The sequence below is a fragment of the Myxine glutinosa genome, chromosome 7 (assembly GCF_964187855.1).
Source record: "Myxine glutinosa chromosome 7, kmMyxGlut1.1, whole genome shotgun sequence".
In the NCBI taxonomy this organism is placed as follows: domain Eukaryota; kingdom Metazoa; phylum Chordata; class Myxini; order Myxiniformes; family Myxinidae; genus Myxine; species Myxine glutinosa.
Window position 1 is genome coordinate 30,120,273 of NC_136267.1, and position 26,463 is coordinate 30,146,735.

Here is a 26,463-nt window from a genome sequence, read left to right on the forward strand (position 1 = left end):
GACCGAGAAATAAGCTGGGTTGGTTTTCTAACACAAACTTTTGATGTTAAAGCAGAAATGAAAAGTGAAAGTTTTGTTTCAACATTTTCCAACCTGTTATTCTTGGCTTGCAGCGGCCTTTTCTGCCCACAACAGGATTATCCCTCTTGGCCCCAACCTAAAGAGAGACCTTTGTTCTTGTTTGAATCCCAGCTGCGACAGCGAGCCATCAATGAATAAAAACCATTCGAGGAACGTGAATGTCATGAATTTCAGAAATTATCTTAATTTGATGATTACAAGATCTGAATTGAAACAAATGCACATTTATACAAATCTTCATTACAAAAATGAGACAAATGCATTTGACCAGTTACACAGGCCAAGTTTGATGATAATTTAAATATTTCTCGTTTGACCTCTTCGCTCCAGTGATGGATTAGCATCGTTGGCAAAGTTTTTGCTTGCATTCCCTGTCTTGGGAGGAGATTAAAGTTGGGAGAAAGGAGAGTCCGAGGGAGAGGAGGTTGGGAGTCGGGGAGCAAGATTGGAGTATGCGGGGGAGGGAAGGGGTCTGGCAAGGGAAGAGAGCTGGGCGTGAGATGAGGGTACAAAGAAGTGGGACGGCTGAGAAACAGGACAGGAAACAAGACAATTAACAACGCTGGACTCAGTTCTTTCCTTATGTTACATGATGCGCAAATATTCCGGGGTCAGCAATGCGATTCACTCAAAAATTCCTGATGGATTCACAGGGGAGCTAAGCTGGAGGGGAAGGGTGGGCTTGTGGTTAGCACTGCTTGCTTCTACAAGATTACGTTTCTCTCTGGCAACGTTTTTGGCACTATGTATTATTTCTGTTCTCATTACATTTTTCTTTATCTCTGGCTTCGAGCCGCAGGATAGCTCAGTTTGTGGGCCGATGGTTGTTGATCCGTCAGCGGCGAGTCGTCTTTCGATCCTCTAACAGCCTCTGCGGGTAGAGTGCGGCACCAAGGAGTTACCATCCTTCTGAGAGGATGTTTTGTTGACCGTTCCAATTTTGTGCAGACTGAAGAGACATCTTGACACTGTGGCTAAGTTGAGAAGATTACTTTGTCCTTATCCTGACAAAGCCCAAGTTCTAAATTCTGCTTTGAAAAGGTCCAGGTGGTAACTTTTTTTCAGGTGCTGAATATCACTAACCGTGATGAAATTCACAAATCTAGGGCTAAAGAACACTGAACCCACTGGAAGAAAATTAATCTCAGGGTACAAGAGCGTTGTGGGGAAGATTTTACGCCTGAGAAAACACAATTCGTTTCCCGTTTCCGCACTAGTTCTTTATCGAAAACTGCCTTCCTCGTCACTGCCTGCCATGGGGAGTCGGTAAGAGGATGGGAGAGCGGTACGGGTAAGCAACGGAGACGATTGATATTGTACGGCGAGGGGCATGGAGATGCTAGGAATGTAAGAGCACGGAATGCTCATGTAGAAACACCCAATGGATATGATCATTATCGAGCGATTGCATATTGGACTGGGATTCAATTACCATTCCGCTCGTTCGTTGCATCATCACTGAGGTATTAGGCACAGATCTGGAATTCGGCCAGGCTGCCGGCACACTACGTCCTAGTGAACCGAGAGACGTCATGAGGTATTTTGTCGTCCACGAGAGAATACTAGGAAGTGGCTCATCCGACTCGATGTTCCTCCAAAATATGGCGACACTCTGCCCCTCCAAAATATGGCGACACTCTGCCCCGACAAAATATGGCGACACTCTGCCCCTCTGAAATATGGTGACACTCTGCCCCCTCCAAAATATGGCGACACTCTGTGCCTCCAAAATATGGTGACACTCTGCCCCCTCCAAAATATGGTGACACTCTGCCCCTCTGAAATATGGCGACACTCTGCCCCTCTGAAATATGGCGACACTCTGCCCCTCTGAAATATGGCGAGACTCTGCCCCTCTGAAATATGGCGACACTCTGCCCCTCCAAAATATGGTGACACTCTGCCCCTCCAAAATATGGCGACACTCTGCCCCTCCAAAAGATGGTGACACTCTGCCCCTCCAAAATATGGCGACACTCTGCGCCTCCAAAATATGGTGACACTCTGCCCCTCCAAAATAGGGCGACACTCTGCCCCTCCAAAATATGGCGACACTCTGCCCCTCCAAAATATGGCGACACTTTGCCCCTCCAAAATATGGTGACACTCTGCCCCTCTGAAATATGGCGACACTCTGCCCCTCTGAAATATGGCGACACTCTGCCCCTCTGAAATATGGCGACACTCTGCCCCTCCAAAATATGGCGTCTGCCCCTCCAAAATATGGTGACACTCTGCCCCTCCAAAATATGGCGACACTCTGCCCCTCCAAAATATGGTGACACTCTGCCCCTCTGAAATATGGCGACACTCTGACACTCTGCCCCTCCAAAATATGGCGACACTCTGCGCCTCCAAAATATGGTGACACTCTGCCCCTCCAAAATAGGGTGACACTCTGCCCCTCCAAAATAGGGTGACACTCTGCCCCTCTGAAATATGGCGACACTCTACCCCTCCAAAATATGGCGACACTCTGCCCCTCCAAAATATGGCGACACTCTGCCCCTCCAAAATATGGCGACACTCTGCCCCTCTGAAATATGGCGACACTGCCCCTCCAAAATATGGCGACACTCTGCCCCTCCAAAATATGGCGACACTCTGCCCTTCCAAAATATGGCGACACTCTGCCCTTCCAAAATATGGCGACACTCTGCCCCTCCAAAATATCGCGACACTCTGCCCCTCCAAAATATGGCGACACTCTGCCCCTCTGAAATATGGCGACACTGCCCCTCCAAAATATGGCGACACTCTGCCCCTCCAAAATATGGCGACACTCTGCCCGTGAAGCACCGGAACGACGGTTGAAAGTCAGGTCGGAACCAACACTCGGGTTAAATTGTCCGGATTATCAGCTAAGTGGTCGAAACCGCTCAAACAAGTGTCTGCATAACAATGTCTGCTTAAAGCAAGCAGCGATTTCTTATTATACTGAACACACTCAAGTACACTTGCAACTGTAAGTAGTAACAAACCTTTTGATAACAGCTGCTAAGTGGGAAGTATGAAGATACTCTTCCGAGATCACAACTACGGGTTACCCCCGGGGTCATCCTTCCACTCGTGAACACTATATTAGATGAAGGAAAAATAAGTAAATTACCCCTCTCTTCCAAGATAAGTGTCAGAAAAGCAACATAATGCCGAAGTTTTAACTTTTTAATTGTCGAGCTGAGACCACGTCGATGGCTCTTAAAATCCTTCACACACTGTTAGCTCCAAACAGCAATTAGGAAACAGCATGAAGGCGGCAGACTTTGATGTCTCTTTTGCTCGATATGAGTTCCTCGCTGCCTGTGACTCTCCTATTCTATACCAAAGCAAAGTCAAGCCAGACACAGAGCCCGAGCATGTTTTGTGTCCATCAGGGATAACAAAAGCCAAGCCTGAGCTTGCGCGGTTTTCTCTTCTACAAGCCTGGACCCGTACGGCTCCCAGGTGGCCTGCTTTGCATTAGTTGGTCTTACCTCTTCAACTTTTATAGCAGAACGTGTTCGTTTTTATCAAATGATTTATAAGCAACTGGTCTCCATCAGTTTAACCGCTGTGAAAGTGGTGCCGCCTTGTCCCCTTTTGATCGGTCCTAACTTCACACCTATGCACGATGCCCTTACCTTTGCATTTAAACACTTCGGCAACACGTGCTAACAGCTCTACTACTACCACACACAGCTCAAGGCCACACGCGTACACTCTCCAAAACGTACTTCTTTTCAAAAACAGTCCTTCGCCAATGGCTGAGGAAAGACAGGAATAGGAAAAAAAAATAATTGCACCCTCAGCGTTAAGACATAAGGACGGTTACACCTGGTCGTTTGCTGATCCCTTAACCAAGGCCGCAGAGCACGAACAACAGTCGATATCGTATCTCTGGTGCAGCCCAAAAGAAAGAAAACAATCGCACGTACAGGGTTAAAGCCTGACAGGTCTGGGTTAGAGCTGGGAGGCAGGATTTTCCTTGTCAAAACATGTCGTTCACAGTCATCCATCAACAGGAACTGTTTAAGGGTACTGCCCAACGGCCTTGTTTTCCTAGCTGTTCTTTAACTTAAAATGCAATTGGCCGAGCTCATTCCCTCCTTCTTGATTCTGCCACCGATCGATCCGCGCTTGAGGCCCCTGGAATTGCTTTTGCTTTGTGACCTGAACTCCAGTCTGATCATTCGAGGGTGTCAGAGTTGGATCAAGTCATAGTACACGACCGTGGATCGACCAGATAACCAGCACGAGAAGGATGGATTATCGCAGAAGGATTAGCAAACAAAACGAGAAAACCGACATGAAAACACAGACAGGTTATGAACATGAGAAATAAAATCGGGGATTATCACAAATGAAGAAGATTCTATCACAGCTTTGTGAGCGGGTGAACAACTTCCAATGTTTCCCAATGTCTCCCATGGAATCCTGGCATGTTTCGTCATCAATTTGACATTCTTTACGAGCTCGGCTGCCCATCCGAAAGCAACTTATCAAACTGGCATCAACAACAACAACACAACATGCATTTTAAGGCCATGTTCCCTGCTAGAGCGGGGGTTAGCCTGGCATCGGGGAGACTGGCATCGGCATCGGCGTCGAAACTGGCATCGGCATCGGATGCTCATCGGCATCGAACTGGCATCGGCACATCGAAATTGATTGTCCAACAAAGTAGAACTTACAGATATAATAGTAGTCGTTCCCAGGCAGGAACTCGTAGCCTGCGGAGAACGGTGTGTAGAGCTGGAACTTCTCCGCAAATCGGAGAGGCATGTCCGGCGCCTTCGGTCGGTCACAGCGCCAGCGCACGGCACCACGGGTGTGGTCACAGCGCGCGAATCCCTCAGCATCCACCAAGTGCAAGATGGGACGGAAGGTGAGAGGCGGTTGCTTCGGCTGTGCGGTTGTACCCACGGATGCGATCCGAGGTACATGTGGACAATATATGTCCATGTAGTCATCTGTGTGGGCGGTGAGCGTGTAGTCTTTCGTGAGCAGCCTGCACACACACACACGCACGCACACTTTCGTTAAAATAATACTATCATGTGAATACTCTTACCGTCTCAAACTATGCACTTGCAGGGACTTGTATGTTTATAATGTAGGTCATTGCCACTCAATATCCACCAGGATGGTCCTGAGTGTAGTACATTCCCTACACAACAACAAACTGCCACACCGGTTAAATGTTATCCATAGTAACCTTGTTAAGTATTTCTAGGATGGCCCCAGATAGATCGACGAGAAATTATTACCCTCGCCAGAGGAGAGGGTATTGCATTTGAGTCCGTTTGTTTGTTTGTTACTTGGCAAAAATTTTTTTTTTAAACATATGGGCATATGGGCATATGCATATGGGCATATGGGCAAAAAAAAAAAAAAAAAAAATAGGACTTGCATATCTGGTCACTGAATTCAACCACCAAGTATTCTTGAGATCAACATCGGCCAAAAGGTAAAAAGAGGCTAAAGGTCAACCACTCTTTTTGAATGTCTAAAATCCTCAATTTTCATCCGATTGACTTGAAATTTGAATAAGATATACATATCTGCGAACAGAATTCAACCACCAACTATTTTTGAGATCAGCATAGGCCAAAAGGTCAACATAGGCCAATAGTCAACAACCATTTCAAATTTCTAAAATCCTCAATTTTCTTCCGATTGACTTGAAATTTGAATGGGATTTACATATCAGCACACTGAATTCAACCACCAACTATTTTTGAGATCTGCATAGGCCAAAAGGTCAACATAGGCCAAAGGTCAACAACAATTTAAAATTTCTAAAATCCTCAATTTTCATCCGATTCACTTGAAATTTGAATGGGATTTACATATCAGCAAATTAATTCAACCACCAACTATTTTTGGGATCACCATAGGTGAAAGGTGAACAACAATTTCAATTTTCTAAAATCGTCAATTTTCATCCAATTGGCTTGAAATTTGAAAAGGATTTTCATATCACCTTACTGAAAGCAACCACCAACTATTTTTGAGATCAGCATCGGCCAAGAGGTCAACATAGGCCAAAGGTCAACAACCATTTCAAATTTCTAAAATTTTCAATTTTCATCCGATTGACTTGAAATTTGAATAGGATTTACATATCGGTGAACTGAATTCAACCACCAACTATTGATGAGATCAACATAGGCCAAAAGGTCAACATAGGCCAAAGGTCAACAACAATTTCAAATTTCTAAAATCCTCAATTTTCATCCGATTCACTTGAAATTTGAATGGGATTTACATATCAGCAAACTAAATTCAGCCACCAACTATTTTTGGGATCACCATAGGTCAAGCGTCAACAAAAATTTCAAATTTCTAAAATCGTCAATTTTTATCCGATTGGCTTGATATTTAAAAAGGATTTTCATACCACCTTACTGAAAGCAACCACCAACAATTTTTGAGGGCAACATAGGCCAAAAGGTCAACATCGGCCGAATTTCTAAAATTGTCAATTTTCATCTGATTAACTTAAACTTTGAAGACGGTTTGCATATCAGGTCACTGAATTCAACCACTAATTATTTTTGAGGTCAAAAGGATGCCCCACTGAGTGCCATTCCACTTTGTTCTGTTTTGCCAAGTGTCACTCTATGAGTGATTTTTCATCTGTTTGTTTGTCTGTTTGTCCGCACAGAATAAATATGATTTTCTCTGCAACCGTTTGTCCGACTGACAGGAAATTTTCACCATAGGTGCAACTCCACCTGTAGAATTTGTTAATGATAATTATGACGTCATAGGTCACGTGGTTCGGCCGCCATCTTAGAAAAATCGCACCTCTATATCTCGGAAAGCGCTGAATAGAAAAAAATTGATACATGGCTCGTTGTAAAGAACTCTCCATGGGGAATAAAATATGTTAATGATGATGTCATAGGTGCCTCCATTATAACGTCATAATTCGACAAGTACAAACTTAATCCGATCAAGATGAAATTTCTTGGGCATAAGCTAGGAATAAATTAGTTTAGAAAAAAAATAATGATGACGTCATTGGTCACGTGGTTCGGCCGCCATATTTGTTTCAACACAAACGCCTTAAAAACCACTGAAAATACATCCTGGCGAGGGTTTGCAATCTCTGATTGCTCTTTTTCTTGTTATTATTTGTAATATTGATGATAATAATAATGAGAACATCATACTACACTGTGATATTGATCATATGATTCATGAAGATGGTAACTTCCGCTGCTGCAATCAACTAAGGATAACAATTAACCACATAGGCCTCGTAGAACTGCGAGAACATTACCAATTTCCATTGAAATTATCAACCATTTCCCAACAGCACTCATCTCATCAATGATGTAATTTGGTAGAACTAGAAGACGGGAAAAAAGTTTTTCCCTGAAAGTTTTAAAGCCACTGAAGTGCAAGTCACAATATTTTATAAACTACTTTCTAATCGCACTTCATTGCCATTAAATGGCAGTTCGGAATTGTGATGCGAATCAGGGTGGATTATGTTGGCTGGAACGATATTTTGGGTTGATGTGGTGATGGGGGAATGGGGCCGTGGGGAAAGAGACTGTGCTGCTGTGCTGTGATTAAACCAGCAGGTGCTCTCACTCCCTGCCCGTGTGAATCCGCCATTGCACCCACCTCCGACGTCGGTTGGGGGGTAACTAGGCTTAGTTGCCGATGTAATTATAGATTTGTTGTTTTTCTACCCCCCTAATGGAAAAATAAAAATGCTGCACTTCTTACTCAGTTTCACATGAACGTATTCTCGGAGTACAAGAAAACAGATTTGCTCTAACGCAGCAGCACCGACTCGAGCTTAGTGGCTCCAGTGACGACTCTCTCATTCTGGTGTCCCATGCTCCGTTTCGGAGCATCGGTGCTGCCTAAGCAGTTTCTTGGCCATGGTTATCCTGGGTGGTTTGCATTTGCCTTCCCAGCAGCATTTGGGGCAGGAATTTGTCATTTGTTCCGGGTGCTGGCGATATCTCACCTACTCTTCGTGGAGGACACCATGAGACCTTTAACGTCCACCGACTAATGCCGGCAGATGGGACCTGCCGTGTAACGTCTGTCCCAGGGCCGGCACACACGTCGATGAATCACGCTGCCTGTGAAACACCGGGATGACAGTTTATAGCCGGGTCGGGCATCGCACCCAGGCGAGACAGCTTCGAGGCGAGTGTGCGTACCTCTAGGCCATCCTGCCAGACCCCGATGACGAGTGGCAAGGAAAAGCACGATTGCCTTATTAACATCGATATTCGTCACCTCGTATATTTCAGATTATATTTTGTTTTTCACGTTTTCAAAAAATAAACGTTCCTTTAAACTTTGAGGCGCACAGGAAAACATGATACGAGAAGTCTTCGCTGGAGTATAGCACAGAACAAGAGAGAAAACGCGAACACAGACAGACGAGACAAACACACGACAACAACCTTGGAAACACGCAAAAGCAAAATCAAAAAAGAAAAACGAGGAAGCAGACAAAGACCGATAAAGAGGTGATAGTGGACAGGATGAAGGCATCAAAGGCAGATGGAAACTTGTGTGGAAAGAACCATTAATCTTTGATCACAGGCAGACGTCTCAGGGCTTCTTCCTTCACTCCCTTTTTTGGAGGTTTGTGACTGGAGCTCAGAGGTTTTATCCCTGCATTGATCTGAGGCTCCTGGTGGAGCTCGTATATAAATCACATGGAAAACATCAGTGGATATCAACGTGCTTCCACATCAATTACAAGGACGTTAGCAAATACAATGGACAAACGCATGTGGTGCATGGGATTTGAGCTTGGGGTTCAGATGGGAACACTACAGGACAAGCCAACCATACAGTTTCCATTGGGGGTTGTTTTTTTTATATATATATATAAAGAATCGAGGCTCGTATAAGAGCTAACACATTGAACATGAAAACATGCACAGACACACAAAACATACAATGAAGGGAGCGGGAGACAAGACGGGGAGAGAGGGAAGCACACGAGCACAACAACAGTAGAGAACAATGACGTCGGTAGATCTGTGGAAGGGGGAGGGCTGGGGGAGGGAGGATACACTGTAATAAATAAAAATAAAGCAAATTAACACTTCTAGGAATTTCAGGAAATAAGTTGGGGATTGAAAGAGGCGGATTTCGGGTGTTTTAACAGGGGTAGAAAAGATCAAGGTTTTGGATGGGGGAAGATAAGAGATGGTGGTGAACAGCTGTTTTAAAGACCTGGAGGGAGAAGTGCCCAGAAAGGACTTCGCACGACGGAGGATGCCCAGTCGGCGACTGGCTTTGGAGGCCAGATTGGAAATGTGGTTTTCCCAGGAAAGATCATGGCAGATAGTGAGATCCAAAAGCTTGAGTGACAGAACTTCTTCAAGAGGATTGTTGAGAAAGTAGATAGTTGTCCAGACGGTCTTTTTGGAGAGACAAAGTGAAAGTGAGAGTGTGGGATTTGTCAGGATTGAAAGACATGTTCCACTTGTTTGACCAGTTTGAGATGTTGTCCAGGTCTGCAGAGAGTTTGGCGGGTCCAGAATATGGTGAAGTTGTGTCGCGAATCATCAAACTAAAATACGCAATTTGGTGTATGTCTGTCTGTGTGTCTGACGATTTTTGTCCACGGTACATTCGGTCGTTACTTAACCAATCTCAACCAAAGTTAACAGGATGACGAAGGGTTACATAATGATGGTTGTAGCGAATAAATTTGCCCCCTTCCCTAAGGGGGTTTTCTCCGCCAATGAGGTTTTCCACGCCAATGGGGCTGCGTGTTGAGGTGTATATCCGTGTTACGATAGCTTTAGAGTGGCGTTTTTCCAAGGCCGCTTCTCATAACTAAAGCATAATATTAATGTTATTACAAAACAAAATTATTTGTAATAATATCACACCTCCCCAAAGCATGTTTCCTCCTTGTACAAATGCCATGTTAATATGTATAAATAGCTTATCATGCCGTTTTTGTGGTAGCAACGGGCCATCGGCCTCTACCAGAAGTAAAAATATTATAAACCACAAACACGTTTGATTAGTTTTTTAAACAGTCGCTAATGCTGTTTAATACTAAACTGAATGAAATTTGGAGGAATCCTGACATCACTTAGTTCTTATCACGTCGACGAACGCACCTGATCATAGATCTGCTGTACTCTATATACTCCACAAGGGTTAATAACATGACTCTTCCTGCCGCTAACATGGAGTTACTCCAAGGTGTTTTTTGTGGCGTTTTTCCAGAGTCACTTGTCATTACAAAGGTAATAACAACACTTATGATAATAGCATAATATTAATGATATTACGAAACAATATGCCCACTCCCCAGGAGGGTTTGTGACTTGTGATATGCCACCCCTGCTCCCCCCACCCCCTCCCCCCGCCCCCCCCCACCCTTACGTGAGGCACGGTGTAATCATTCAATGACTTTATGTAACATAAGTAATAGTAATAATAATTGGCAATAATAAGGATAATAACATGAACCCCTGTCGCTCCCATAGTGAGCAGGTGTACTCATATATACAAATGGACAAATGGATTTGGAGTGTAAGGGTATGTGTGTGGAGTGTGAGGGTACATGTGTGTGGAGTGTAAAGGTATGTGTGTGGAGTGTGAGGGTACATGTGTGTGGCGTGTGAGTGTATGTGTGTGGAGTGAGAGGGTACGTGTGTGGAGTGTGAGGGTATGTGTGTGGAGTGTGAGGGTACACGTGTGTGGAGTGTGAGTGTATGTGTGTGGAGTGAGAGGGTACGTGTGTGGAGTGTGAGGGTACACGTGTGTGGAGTGTGAGTGTATGTGTGTGGAGTGAGAGGGTACGTGTGTGGAGTGTGAGGGTATGTGTGTGGAGTGTGAGGGTACGTGTGTGGAGTGTGAGGGTATGTGTGTGGAGTGAGAGGGTATGTGTGTGGAGTGAGAGGGTACGTGTGTGGAGTGTGAGGGTATGTGTGTGGAGTGTGAGGGTATTGTGTGGAGTGTGAGAGTATGTGTGTGGAGTGTGAGGGTACATGTGTGGAGTGTGAGGGTACCTGTGTGGAGTGTGAGGGTACATGTGTGGAGTGTGAGGGTACATGTGTGGAGTGTGAGGGTACATGTGTGGAGTGTGAGGGTACATGTGTGGAGTGTGAGGGTACATGTGTGGAGTGTGAGGGTACATGTGTGGAGTGAGAGGGTATGTGTGTGGAGTGAGAGGGTATGTGTGTGGAGTGAGAGGGTATGTGTGTGGAGTGAGAGGGTATGTGTGTGGAGTGTGAGGGTATGTGTGTTGCAGAGCCGGTGAGACCCAGAATGGGCCCCAGGACAATCCCAAGTGTTGCGTCCCCTTCATCTGGGCCTCCTTAAATATATATATTTTTATCAACCTATCGCTATGGAGGTTTCCCTATTTTTGTTGGAACAAATACTTGCCATATTTAAGGAGAATTGGGAAGCTATTTATTTATTTATATATGCAGATTCGTTTCTTAACCCATTTCATCGGTGACGTTTGGCCGACATTCCTGTGTTAATTTATGTCATTACGTCATTACCACGATTATCATGATGTAAATTGTTCCCACAGTAGTTTATTTCATGAGGGAGGTGTTACGTACTTACAATGGCAATGGTATTCTGGGGAATCATCCTGATTGACTTGGAGGGAGACACAAAATAAAGCTGTCCACGATGTTTTATTGTCACAAACAATCATTATATGAAACAAAGAAATTGAAGGAATAATTACGGGCCCCTACTCGGCCCGAGCTCCGGGATGGTTGCCCCCTCTCAGCACCCTCCCCTCTCGGTGCTCCTGCGTGCGTGGAGTGAGAGGGTACATATGTGGAGTGTGAGGGTACATGTGTGGAATGAGAGGTCGCGTGTGTGGAATGAGAGGTCACGTGTGTGGAGTGAGAGGGTACGTGTGTGGAGTGTGTGGATACATCTGTGGATTGTGGGGATACGTGTGTGGTGTGTGGGGATACGTGTATGGAGTGTGTGAGTACGTGTGTGAAGTGTGTGGAGTGTGGATACGTGTGTGAAGTGTGTGGATACGTGTGTGGAGTGTGTGGATACGTGTTTGGAGTGTGTGGATACGTGTTTGGAGTGTGTGGATACGTGTGTGGAGTGTGTGGATACGTGTTTGGAGTGTGTGGATACGTGTGTGGAGTGTGTGGATACGTGTTTGGAGTGTGTGGATACGTGTATGGAGTGTGTGGATACGTGTATGGAGTGTGTGGATATGTGTGTGGAGTGTTTGGATTGTTTGGATACGTGTGTGGAGTGTGTGAGTACGTGTATGGAGTGTGTGGGTACGTGTGTGGATTGTTTGGGTATGTGTGTGGAGTGTGTGGGTACGTGTATGGAGTGTGTGGATACGTGTCTGGAGTGTGTGGGTACGTGTCTAGAGTGTGTGGGTACGTGTGTGGAGTGTGTGAGTACGTGTATGGAGTGTGTGGGTACGTGTCTGGAGTGTGTGGGTACGTGTGTGGAGTGTGTGGGTACGTGTATGGAGTGTGTGAGTACATGTCTGGATACGTGTGTGGAGTGTGTGAGTGTGTGTGTGGAGTGTGTGGGTACGTGTGTGGAGTGTGTAGGTACGTGTGTGGGTACATGTATGGAGTGTGTGAGTACGTGTCTGGATAAGTGTGTGGAGTGTGTGAGTGTGTGTGTGGAGTGTGTGTGGAGTGTGTAGGTACGTGTGTGGGTACGTGTATGGAGTGTGTGAGTACGTGTCTGGATAAGTGTGTGGAGTGTGTGAGTGTGTGGGTACGTGTGTGGGTATGTGTGTGGAGTGTGTAGGTACGTGTGTAGGTACGTGTGTGGAGTGTGTGTGTGTGTGTGTGTGTGAAGAATGGCATTAATGGGTGTGGAGGATAAGATGGCGCACGCAGAGTATAATGGTATGTGTGGGCCGAGTAGTGAGCAATGTTGTGCCGATTTCCCAATAGGTTTAGGGAGTGATGAGTGCTCTGGATAATGTGCCAGTGAGTGAAAGAGACAGCACCTTAAGGGGGTCTTGACAAATATGGAAAGATAAAGAGGGGGTGCAAACCCTTTGCTCCCAACCTTCCGCTCTCTCCTGCCCCCAATACACAATGCCTATTGTATTCCCGACCCCGTCCATGGCCGCGTCCTTCTCCCTTGCACTCACTGTCCTCCTCTCCCACTCGAGCCATCCTTCTGAATCTCACTTTACCTCTCCTTACTCATTTCTCTCTTCTCACCTCCCTCTTAGAAGCACTGAACCAGGCATTAAAGTTCACACCAATATGGCTGCCCTCAAAGGGCAGCTTGAAATGCCGTGACTTCAAAGGGCCTGACAATCGTCCCCCTCTCCCTCTCCCTCATACGGATGATAAAAACCCACCGCACCAGGATGTACTTACAAAGTTCTTATCCACCCCTTCGCATTCCTGATTATTTATATTGGGAAATCAGAGTGGAGTTTGGCGAAATCGAAAGCAGGCAACCTTCTGGTGCCTAAGTAGGCCTCGGCGCAACTGACATTTCATTATTAAAATAATCGGCAAAAATGTCGCCTTTTCGTAGCACTTAGTGTACGACAGAGTCAGAAATGAACCTGCTGGGTGAATGTACAGTGTCTGTACACACCGTCGTCATCTACCTGTCCCTCATTTCCTGTTGAGTTCAGCAAAGCTTGAACCTGGATGGAATTCACATTGCATGACCTGCACGAGAATCTTGCATCACAACGACCAACACAATGTCGGCGAGCAACATTTTAAAAATAAAAAACAGGAAAAATGCCTCCTTGTCCAAATTTTTTTTGTATCTACAACTGACGTCATAGTTATGTTGGGGGGCGGATATTTTACATACATTTTTTCAATGAAACAACCTGGATTGAATTTGGGAATTTTCATGAAATTTTTGATGATAACTTTGGGAATTGATGGAAACCTGGAACCTGGATGGAATTTTATGATTTTCATCAAATTTGAATAACAAAACAAAAAAAAAGCCTCCTTGTCCAATTTTTTTTTGTATCTACAACTGACGTCATAGTTATGGTGGGGGGGGGGGGGGGGGGGGTGAGGGGGGTGGATATTTTTCATGATTTTTAAAAATGAAAACCTGGATGGAATTTGGGAATTTTCATGAAATTTTTGATGATAACTGGGAATTGATGGAAACCTGGAACCTGGATGGAATTTTATGATTTTCATAAACTTTGAATAACAAAAAAAAAAATGCCTCCTTGTCCAAATGTTTTTTGTATCTACAACTGACGTCATAGTTATGGTGGGGGGCGGATATTTTTCATAAATTTTTTTCATGAAGCAACCTGGATGGAATTTGGGAATTTTCATGAAATTTTTGAAGATAACTGGGAATTGATGGAAACCTGGAACCTGGATGGAATTTTATGATTTTCATAAACTTTGAATAACAAAAAAAAAAATGCCTCCTTGTCCAAATGTTTTTTGTATCTACAACTGACGTCATAGTTATGGTGGGGGGCGGATATTTTTCATAAATTTTTTTCATGAAGCAACCTGGATGGAATTTGGGAATTTTCATGAAATTTTTGAAGATAACTGGGAATTGATGGAAACCTGGAACCTGGATGGAATTTTATGATTTTCATCAACTTTGAATAACAAAACAAAAAAAAAGCCTCCTTGTCAAAAAATTTTTTGTATCTACAACTGACGTCATAGTTATGGTGGGGGGCGGATATTTTTCATAAATTTTTTAATGAAACAACCTGGATGGAATTTGGGAATTTTCATGAAATTTTTGAAGATAACTTTGGGAATTGATGGAAACCTGGAACCTGGATGGAATTTTATGATTTTCATAAACTTTGAATAACAAAAAAAAAAATGCCTCCTTGTCCAAATGTTTTTTGTATCTACAACTGACGTCATAGTTATGGTGGGGGGCGGATATTTTTCATAAATTTTTTTCATGAAGCAACCTGGATGGAATTTGGGAATTTTCATGAAATTTTTGATGATAACTTTGGGAATTGATGGAACCCTGGAACCTGGATGGAATTTTATGATTTTCATAAACTTTGAATAACAAAAAAAAAAAGTCCAAAATTTTTTTGTATCTACAACTGACGTCATAGTTATGGTGGGGGGCGGATATTTACTGCCCCACCCCCTGCACTTTGGTGCGAGATAAAGCAGGCACTATTGTATATCTTGGCTGACTTTTATGCTAGGCCGTAAAGAAGGAAAGCAATTATTTATTTTTATGCCCATTTCCTATGCACGTACACAAGGCCGTCCTGAAGTAAATGCCAAGTGGAGCGCGTCCTCGCACGTTCGACGTGGGCACGTTCAAAAAGTTCGAGGAACGAGATACCCACGACGGTCGAAGACATGCCAACTTGATTTCCCTATTTATTAATTTATTATTACATGTGCTGCTGAAGTTATTTGTTGGCAAGGGTTCTACTGGGTGGTTTGCCATTGCCTTCTCAGTCGTAGCCAGGGCAGGAATTTGGATTTTTTTTGGCTAAGGTACCGGTGACGGCGTCCGTACTCTTCGTGAAGGACAACCTGGGATATTTAACATCCAGCAACTGATGTCGTCCATCCAAGGGATTGCACACGTTGATGAATGACTCCGTCTGCGAAACACCAGGGTGTCTGGATTCGAGCCTAGGCCAGACGCCTTGGAGGCGAGTGTGCGCACCTGTATGCCAACCTGCCAGCCTATTTAATATATAAAAGTTAAATAAAAGGACATTGGTATTCCTTCAACGTTTAAGTGCCCCTCGTTTGGGGGCGATTTGAAGACCCTTTTTTGAGCGTGGCCTATTATTTTTTTTATAACACGTTTGCTCGTTTGTCCTTTGCCTATCGGCGTCGCTCGATCAACTTTGGTTTGTCCAAGTATTGCCGAGCTGATGGTTAATTTCCAACCGCAGGAGAGTAATTGCAAAGCGCGCCGGACGCTGGCGCTGCCACGTGCAAGACGGATTAGCTGCCCGGGAAAGGCTAACCGACGATCATGGCGCGGGCGACGCACTCTCGACTCGATCGAAGTGTGCGTACATCACTTTGGGCCTCACCTCGTGCATCGGCTCGACCTTTATCCAAATCTGTTGGCCCTCGTAGATTGCTTTCACAATATTCCATCACGGTCCCGGACCGTTGCCAGATGCCTTCCTGTTTTCCAAATCCCGAGCCATGCCAGCCAGCACTCGCTTTCTTCTCCCTCCTGGTTCTCCATACAGACGGTAAATATCTACACCTGCAAACTTCATTGGCAGTGTATTCGTCTTGTTGTTTGGCTTTACCTCTCAGGGCTGGCAGGATGGCCTCAGGTATGCACACTCACCTGTAAGGTGTCTAGCCTGGGTTTAAATCATCGCCCAGCTGTAAGCTCTCATCCTGGTGATTCATCAATGTGTGTGCCATCCCTCGGATGGACGTTAACCTGGTGTCTGCTGGCATTAGTTGGTGGACGTTAAATATCCCACGGCGTCCTTCGCGAAGAGTAGACGCGCTATCGCCGGCATCATGAACAAGTTACGCATTCCTGCCCTTAACTGCTTAGTCGAACGTCAGTTTTCTCTGCTCACCTTCACTCTTTCATTCCTCTTTTCTCCCGCCTCTGGAAACAAACTCCCTCACTCTCTTCAATCCCACTCCTCCCTCCAGGTCTTTAAAACAGCTGTTCACCACCATCTCTTATCTTCCCCCATCCAAAACCTTGATCTTTTCTACCCCCGCTAATGCACCCCAGATCCACTTTTTTGAAATTCCGACTTCTTTCCTGGAAGTCCTTGCAGTGTCCATATGTTTTATACTTCTCCCACCCCCTTCCCACGCCTCCTCCCCCCAAGCCCTCTCCCTCCCACAGATCTCCCGATGTCCCTGCTTTCAAATGTTGTGTTTGTGTGCTTCCCTCTCTCTCCCCCATCTTGTCTAGCGCTCGCCTTATTATATGTTTTATGTGTCTATTTGATTTTTTTGTGTGATTAATGTTAGTTCTTTCACGAGCCTCGATGTTGTATACAACAAGAACAACAACAAGAACAACAACAAAAGTCTGGCCAGCCGGTTCGTGAAAGACTTGGGCGGAAAACTCAAGAACGTGGGGAATAATTGTGCCTCCAAAGAAGAAGAAGAAGTTATTCTTTACTTCTCACTAGTCAACCCATAAACTTCTTATATATCTCACTTGTTATTGTTAATAATACGAATTTAGCACTGATGGTTTATTATGGGAGACTCACCTGTAAATCATGGAGTAACATCAACACATAAACATCACATGCAATGAAGGTGTGGTAGTTCACACCCACAAGGTGTTGTAATGTTTTCCTATTGAATGACCACCAGAGGGCCTTATGGGGTTGATATAAAGGGTCAAAATGTTTTTGGGTAAGAAGGTGTCCAGAATAGCCATAATAAGGGGACAGCAAGCAGTGCCCAGGTAACCAGGTTCACCGTGCAAGGTGGAGAAAAATAAATAAATAAACTCGACAACAGAACTGAAACTTTCCACTGTTGCAGGTAAGTTGTTTACCTGGCCATCGTCATGACAATAATAATCATATTGATCAATAAGTGCATATCCCACAGTAGTTGTGCGAAAGCTTTTGTAAACTTCACAAATGACGAATTCCAAACAATCCTCGTGATATCTCCAGCACTGGATCCAAGAATAACAGGGTAACGACCGGCGGGAGCGCTGTTAACAATTCCCTTAACGACCCAAGGAGTCTGTCGACCCCCCAAACCCCCCATGGCGGACACACTTTGCCCCCTGTGCGCTCCCAAAGACCCCTTGCTATCGCGAGCACATCCCTTCCCGACTACGATAACTTTTTCCAAGTGCGAGTTAACTCCACGCTCGCGCCATGGTTAACCCACGTGGAGTGACCGCGCGAGCTCCACCGGCGACGTAAACACGCGCCGCGCGCTTCCGCTGGAGGCACGCGCTTCCCGCGTTCCCACAACCCCGCGGTCACCCCGGGCACGGCGGGGTTGGGGGTTGCGGGGGGGGGGGGGGGGAGTAATAGAGGTTTGCAGCACGTTGATCGCGATGAATGGGTCTGCGCGGTGCGGCGAGTGCGGCACGTACCTCGGGTTGCTGTGGTTCCAGTACACGGCGAACCTTTCGGCGGCGGCGCGGCTCGCCAGGTAGAGCGCCGCGCACAGCACAAGCGCCACCGCGGCCATCTGCCGTCCGTGCGGGGAGTACCGTGCTCGGCTCGCGGAGTACTCCAAGCTGGGTGCAGCGAGTCGCGGAAGGTGCAGCGACGGTGCAGGAATGCGATCGGGGAAATGGGGGCGAACGGGGCTTTGTAACTCCCCTCGCACCCTTCGTGCCGCTTCGCTCACTCGCTCAAGCTTCTCACTCGCGCTCTTTCTCTTCCAAGTGCTCGTTCGGTCCCCCGAGCTCCCCACGGGCCACGTATGACTCCGCCCATCGCGGCCGAAGTGGGCGGGGCCTCCGCGAGGTCCCAACTCCCACCCTCCCCGCAGGCTCCGGGGCTGAACCCAATCATCGGGCTCCTGCGTCCCTGCAATTGGCCGATCATGAGCCGAGGCTCCTCCTCCTCCCCCCCCCCCCCCCCCCCGTCAAACACCGAACCCTAACGTCCCCACCGGCGATGCCATCCCCACGACACCATGAATACCCACCCAGCTTATAGACAATCATTGTAACCATTATTTATTTCACTTTCACACTTTAATTGCCTCGCAACGTTTTCCATCAGTTTGTTGGCGCGAACAAAGCTCGGAGATGATGCTCATTCATAAACCATCGTTTGAATGGACCAACTCGAACCGGAAACTCCTCGAGGTTTCCTTTGCGCCCAAACTGAATTGGATCCAAGAATAACAGAGTACCGCTTCGGTATAACTGAATTGGGATTTGTTTTACACGCAAACTGGTACTTACTGGAGTACCGCTTGAATATAACTGAATTGGGATTTGTTTTACACGCAAACTGGTACTTACTGGAGTACCGCTTCGATATAACTGAATTGGGATTTGTTTTACACGCAAACTGGTACTTACTGGAGTACCGCTTCGATATAACTGAATTGCGATTTGTTTTACACGCAAATGGTGTTTACTGGTGTACCGCTTGGATATAACTGAATTGGGATTTGTTTTAGAACCAAACTGGTACTTACTGGAGTACCGCTTCGATATAACTGAATTGGGATTTGTTTTACACGCAAACTGGTACTTACTGGAGTACCGCTTCGATATAACTGAATTGCGATTTGTTTTACACGCAAATGGTGTTTACTGGAGTACCGCTTGGATATAACTGAATTGGGATTTGTTTTAGAACCAAACTGGTACTTACTGGAGTACCGCTTCGGTATAACTGAATTGCGATTTGTTTTACACGCAAATGGTGTTTACTGGAGTACCGCTTCGGTATAACTGAATTGGGATTTGTTTTAGAACCAAACTGGTACTTACTGGAGTACCGCTTCGGTATAACTGAATTGCGATTTGTTTTACACGCAAATGGTGTTTACTGGAGTACCGCTTCGGTATAACTGAATTGGGATTTGTTTTAGAACCAAACTGGTACTTACTGGAGTACCGCTTGGATATAACTGAATTGCGATTTGTTTTACAAGCAAACTGGTACTTACTGGTGTACCGCTTCGATGTAACTGAATTGCGATTTGTTTTAGAACCAAACTGGTACTTACTGGTGTAGGCCTACCGCTTGGATATAACTGAATTGCGATTTGTTTTACACGCAAACTGGTACTTACTGGAGTACCGCTTCGATATAACTGAATTGGGATTTGTTTTACAAGCAAACTGGTACTTACTGGAGTACCGCTTCGATATAACTGAATTGGGATTTGTTTTAGAACCAAACTGGTACTTACTGGAGTACCGCTTCGGTATAACTGAATTGCGATTTGTTTTACACGCAAATGGTGTTTACTGGAGTACCGCTTCGGTATAACTGAATTGGGATTTGTTTTAGAACCAAACTGGTACTTACTGGAGTACCGCTTGGATATAACTGAATTGCGATTTGTTTTACAAGCAAACTGGTACTTACTGGTGTACCGCTTCGATGTAACTGAATTGCGATTTGTTTTAGAACCAAACTGGTACTTACTGGTGTAGGCCTACCGCTTCGATATAACTGAATTGCGATTTGTTTTACATGCAAACTGGTACTTACTGGAGTACCGCTTCGATATAACTGAATTGGGATTTGTTTTACAAGCAAACTGGTACTTACTGGAGTACCGCTTCGATATAACTGAATTGGGATTTGTTTTAGAACCAAACTGGTACTTACTGGAGTACCGCTTCGATATAACTGAATTGGGATTTGTTTTAGAAGCAAACTGGTACTTACTGGAGTACCGCTTCGATATAACTGAATTGCGATTTGTTTTCGAAGCAAACTGGTACTTACTAGAGCACCGCTTCGGTATAACTAAATTGGGATTTGTTTTACACGCAAATGGTACTTACTGGAGTACCGCTTCGATATAACTGAATTGCGATTTGTTTTACAAGCAAACTGGTACTTACTGGAGTACCGCTTCGATATAACTGAATTGCGATTTGTTTTAGAACCAAACTGGTACTTACTGGAGTACCGCTTCGGTATAACTGAATTGCGATTTGTTTTACACGCAAACTGGTACTTACTGGAGTACCGCTTCGATATAACTGAATTGCGATTTGTTTTACACGCAAACTGGTACTTACTGTAGTACCGCTTCGATATAACTGAATTGCGATTTGTTTTACAAACAAACTGGTACTTACTGGAGTACCGCTTCGATATAACTGAATTGCGATTTGTTTTACACGCAAACTGGTACTTACTGGAGTATCGCTTCGATATAACTGAATTGCGATTTGTTTTACAAGCAAACTGGTACTTACTGGAGTACCGCTTGGAAATAATTGAATTGCGATTTGTTTTACAAGCAAACTGGTACTTACTAGAGTACCGCTTCGATATAACTGAATTGCGATTTGTTTTACAAGCAAACTGGTACTTACTGGTGTACCGCTTCGATATAACTGAATTGCGATTTGTTTTACAAACAAACTGGTACTTACTGGAGTACCGCTTCGATATAACTGAATTGCGATTTGTTTTACAAGCAAACTGGTCCTTACTGGAGTACCGCTTGGAAATAATTGAATTGCGATTTGTTTTACAAGCAAACTGGTACTTACTGGAGTACCGCTTCGGTATAACTGAATTGGGATTTGTTTTACACGCAAACTGGTACTTACTGGTGTACCGCTTGGATATAACTGAATTGGGATTTGTTTAGAACCAAACTGGTACTTACTGGAGTACCGCTTGGATATAACTGAATTGGGATTTGTTTAGAACCAAACTGGTACTTACTGGTGTACCGCTTCGATATAACTGAATTGGGATTTGTTTTACAAGCAAACTGGTCCTTACTGGAGTACCGCTTGGATATAACTGAATTGCGATTTGTTTTACAAGCAAACTGGTAATTACTGGTGTACCGCTTCGATATAACTAAATTGGGATTTGTTTTACATGCAAACTGGTACTTACTGGAGTACCGCTTGGATATAACTGAATTGCGATTTGTTTTACAAGCAAACTGGTAATTACTGGTGTACCGCTTCGATATAACTAAATTGGGATTTGTTTTACACGCAAACTGGTACTTACTAGAGTACCGCTTGGATATAACTGAATTGGGATTTGTTTTACATGCAAACTGGTACTTACTGGAGTACCGCTTGGATATAACTGAATTGCGATTTGTTTTACATGCAAACTGGTAATTACTGGTGTACCGTTCGATATAACTGAATTGGGATTTGTTTTACAAGCAAACTGGTACTTACTAGAGTACCGCTTCGATATAACTGAATTGCGATTTGTTTTACAAGCAAACTGGTCCTTACTGGAGTACCGCTTGGATATAACTAAATTGGGATTTGTTTTACATGCAAACTGGTACTTACTGGAGTACCGCTTCGATATAACTGAATTGGGATTTGTTTTACAAGCAAACTGGTACTTACTAGAGTACCGCTTCGATATAACTGAATTGGGATTTGTTTTACAAGCAAACTGGTACTTACTAGAGTACCGCTTCGATATAACTGAATTGCGATTTGTTTTACATGCAAACTGGTACTTACTGGAGTACCGCTTCGATATAACTGAATTGCGATTTGTTTTACATGCAAACTGGTAATTACTGGTGTACCGCTTCGATATAACTGAATTGGGATTTGTTTTACAAGCAAACTGGTACTTACTAGAGTACCGCTTCGATATAACTGAATTGGGATTTGTTTTAGAACCAAACTGGTACTTACTAGAGTACCGCTTCGATATAACTGAATTGGGATTTGTTTTACCAGCAAACTGGTACTTACTGGAGTACCGCTTGGATATAACTGAATTGCGATTTGTTTTACAAGCAAACTGGTAATTACTGGTGTACCGCTTCGATATAACTGAATTGCGATTTGTTTTACAAGCAAACTGGTACTTACTGGAGTACCGCTTGGAAATAATTGAATTGCGATTTGTTTTACAAGCAAACTGGTACTTACTAGAGTACCGCTTCGATATAACTGAATTGCGATTTGTTTTACATGCAAACTGGTACTTACTGGAGTACCGCTTGGATATAACTGAATTGCGATTTGTTTTACATGCAAACTGGTACTTACTGGAGTACCGCTTGGATATAACTGAATTGGGATTTGTTTAGAACCAAACTGGTACTTACTGGTGTACCGCTTGGATATAACTGAATTGCGATTTGTTTTACAAGCAAACTGGTACTTACTGGAGTACCGCTTGGATATAACTGAATTGCGATTTGTTTTACAAGCAAACTGGTACTTACTGGAGTACCGCTTGGATATAACTGAATTGGGATTTGTTTAGAACCAAACTGGTACTTACTGGTGTACCGCTTGGATATAACTGAATTGCGATTTGTTTTACAAGCAAACTGGTAATTACTGGTGTACCGCTTCGATATAACTGAATTGGGATTTGTTTTACATGCAAACTGGTACTTACTGGAGTACCGCTTCGATATAACTGAATTGCGATTTGTTTTACAAGCAAACTGGTACTTACTGGTGTACCGCTTGGATATAACTGAATTGGGATTTGTTTAGAACCAAACTGGTACTTACTGGTGTACCGCTTGGATATAACTGAATTGCGATTTGTTTTACAAGCAAACTGGTAATTACTGGTGTACCGCTTGGATATAACTGAATTGCGATTTGTTTTACAAGCAAACTGGTACTTACTGGAGTACCGCTTCGATATAACTGAATTGCGATTTGTTTTACACGCAAACTGGTACTTACTGGAGTATCGCTTCGATATAACTGAATTGCGATTTGTTTTACAAGCAAACTGGTACTTACTGGTGTACCGCTTCGATATAACTGAATTGCGATTTGTTTTACAAGCAAACTGGTAATTACTGGTGTACCGCTTCGATATAACTGAATTGCGATTTGTTTTACAAGCAAACTGGTACTTACTGGAGTACCGCTTGGAAATAATTGAATTGCGATTTGTTTTACAAGCAAACTGGTACTTACTAGAGTACCGCTTCGATATAACTGAATTGCGATTTGTTTTACATGCAAACTGGTACTTACTGGAGTACCGCTTCGGTATAACTGAATTGCGATTTGTTTTAGAACCAAACTGGTACTTACTGGAGTACCGCTTCGATATAACTGAATTGCGATTTGTTTTACACGCAAACTGGTACTTACTGTAGTACCGCTTCGATATAACTGAATTGCGATTTGTTTCACAAACAAACTGGTACTTACTGGAGTACCGCTTCGATATAACTGAATTGCGATTTGTTTTACACGCAAACTGGTACTTACTGGAGTATCGCTTCGATATAACTGAATTGCGATTTGTTTTACAAGCAAACTCTTACTTACTGGTGTACCGCTTCGATATAACTGAATTGCGATTTGTTTTACAAGCAAACTGGTACTTACTGGAGTACCGCTTGGAAATAATTGAATTGCGATTTGTTTTACAAGCAAACTGGTACTTACTAGAGTACCGCTTCGATATAACTGAATTGCGATTTGTTTTACAAGCAAACTGGTACTTACTGGTGTACCGCTTCGATATAACTGAATTGCGATTTGTTTTACAAACAAACTGGTACTTACTGGAGTACCGCTTCGATATAACTGAATTGCGATTTGTTTTACAAGCAAACTGGTCCTTACTGGAGTACCGCTTGGAAATAATTGAATTGCGATTTGTTTTACAAGCAAACTGGTACTTACTGGAGTACCGCTTCGGTATAACTGAATTGGGATTTGTTTTACACGCAAACTGGTACTTACTGGTGTACCGCTTGGATATAACTGAATTGGGATTTGTTTAGAACCAAACTGGTACTTACTGGAGTACCGCTTGGATATAACTGAATTGCGATTTGTTTTACAAGCAAACTGGTAATTACTGGTGTACCGCTTCGATATAACTAAATTGGGATTTGTTTTACATGCAAACTGGTACTTACTGGAGTACCGCTTGGATATAACTGAATTGCGATTTGTTTTACATGCAAACTGGTAATTACTGGTGTACCGCTTCGATATAACTGAATTGGGATTTGTTTTACAAGCAAACTGGTACTTACTAGAGTACCGCTTCGATATAACTGAATTGCGATTTGTTTTACATGCAAACTGGTACTTACTGGAGTACCGCTTGGATATAACTGAATTGCGATTTGTTTTACATGCAAACTGGTAATTACTGGTGTACCGCTTCGATATAACTGAATTGGGATTTGTTTTACAAGCAAACTGGTACTTACTAGAGTACCGCTTCGATATAACTGAATTGGGATTTGTTTTAGAACCAAACTGGTATTTACTAGAGTACCGCTTCGATATAACTGAATTGGGATTTGTTTTACCAGCAAACTGGTACTTACTGGAGTACCGCTTGGATATAACTGAATTGCGATTTGTTTTACAAGCAAACTGGTAATTACTGGTGTACCGCTTCGATATAACTGAATTGCGATTTGTTTTACAAGCAAACTGGTACTTACTGGAGTACCGCTTGGAAATAATTGAATTGCGATTTGTTTTACAAGCAAACTGGTACTTACTAGAGTACCGCTTCGATATAACTGAATTGCGATTTGTTTTACATGCAAACTGGTACTTACTGGAGTACCGCTTGGATATAACTGAATTGCGATTTGTTTTACAAGCAAACTGGTACTTACTGGAGTACCGCTTGGATATAACTGAATTGGGATTTGTTTAGAACCAAACTGGTACTTACTGGTGTACCGCTTGGATATAACTGAATTGCGATTTGTTTTACAAGCAAACTGGTAATTACTGGTGTACCGCTTCGATATAACTGAATTGGGATTTGTTTTACATGCAAACTGGTACTTACTGGAGTACCGCTTCGGTATAACTGAATTGGGATTTGTTTTACAAGCAAACTGGTACTTACTGGAGTACCGCTTGGATATAACTGAATTGGGATTTGTTTAGAACCAAACTGGTACTTACTGGTGTACCGCTTGGATATAACTGAATTGCGATTTGTTTTACAAGCAAACTGGTACTTACTGGAGTACCGCTTGGATATAACTGAATTGGGATTTGTTTAGAACCAAACTGGTACTTACTGGTGTACCGCTTGGATATAACTGAATTGCGATTTGTTTTACAAGCAAACTGGTAATTACTGGTGTACCGCTTCGATATAACTGAATTGGGATTTGTTTTACATGCAAACTGGTACTTACTGGAGTACCGCTTCGATATAACTGAATTGCGATTTGTTTTACAAGCAAACTGGTACTTACTGGTGTACCGCTTGGATATAACTGAATTGGGATTTGTTTAGAACCAAACTGGTACTTACTGGTGTACCGCTTGGATATAACTGAATTGCGATTTGTTTTACAAGCAAACTGGTAATTACTGGTGTACCGCTTGGATATAACTGAATTGCGATTTGTTTTACAAGCAAACTGGTACTTACTGGAGTACCGCTTCGATATAACTGAATTGCGATTTGTTTTACACGCAAACTGGTACTTACTGGAGTATCGCTTCGATATAACTGAATTGCGATTTGTTTTACAAGCAAACTGGTACTTACTGGTGTACCGCTTCGATATAACTGAATTGCGATTTGTTTTACAAGCAAACTGGTAATTACTGGTGTACCGCTTCGATATAACTGAATTGCGATTTGTTTTACATGCAAACTGGTACTTACTGGAGTACCGCTTGGAAATAATTGAATTGCGATTTGTTTTACAAGCAAACTGGTACTTACTAGAGTACCGCTTCGATATAACTGAATTGCGATTTGTTTTACATGCAAACTGGTACTTACTGGAGTACCGCTTCGGTATAACTGAATTGCGATTTGTTTTA

General features: G+C 43.6%; 1 protein-coding gene across 2 annotated transcripts in view; it reads right to left on the reverse strand.

Moving 5' to 3' along the window:
* The window catches only part of LOC137431087 (ephrin-A2), a 29,709-nt gene extending 11,299 nt beyond the window's left edge, over positions 1-18,410 (reverse strand). Inside the window, exons 1-2 of one of the 2 annotated variants that reach the window (XM_068121984.2) lie at positions 18,103-18,410; positions 4,752-5,068 (exon numbers count right to left, since the gene is read on the reverse strand). In XM_068121984.2, the coding sequence (XP_067978085.1) occupies positions 4,752-5,068; positions 18,103-18,200 (415 nt within the window). In that variant the 5' untranslated portion in view covers positions 18,201-18,410. The remainder of the gene's footprint in view (positions 1-4,751; positions 5,069-18,102) is intronic. The other variant, XM_078781387.1, reaches the window with a different exon arrangement.
* Between the last annotated feature and the right edge of the window lie 8,053 nt (positions 18,411-26,463).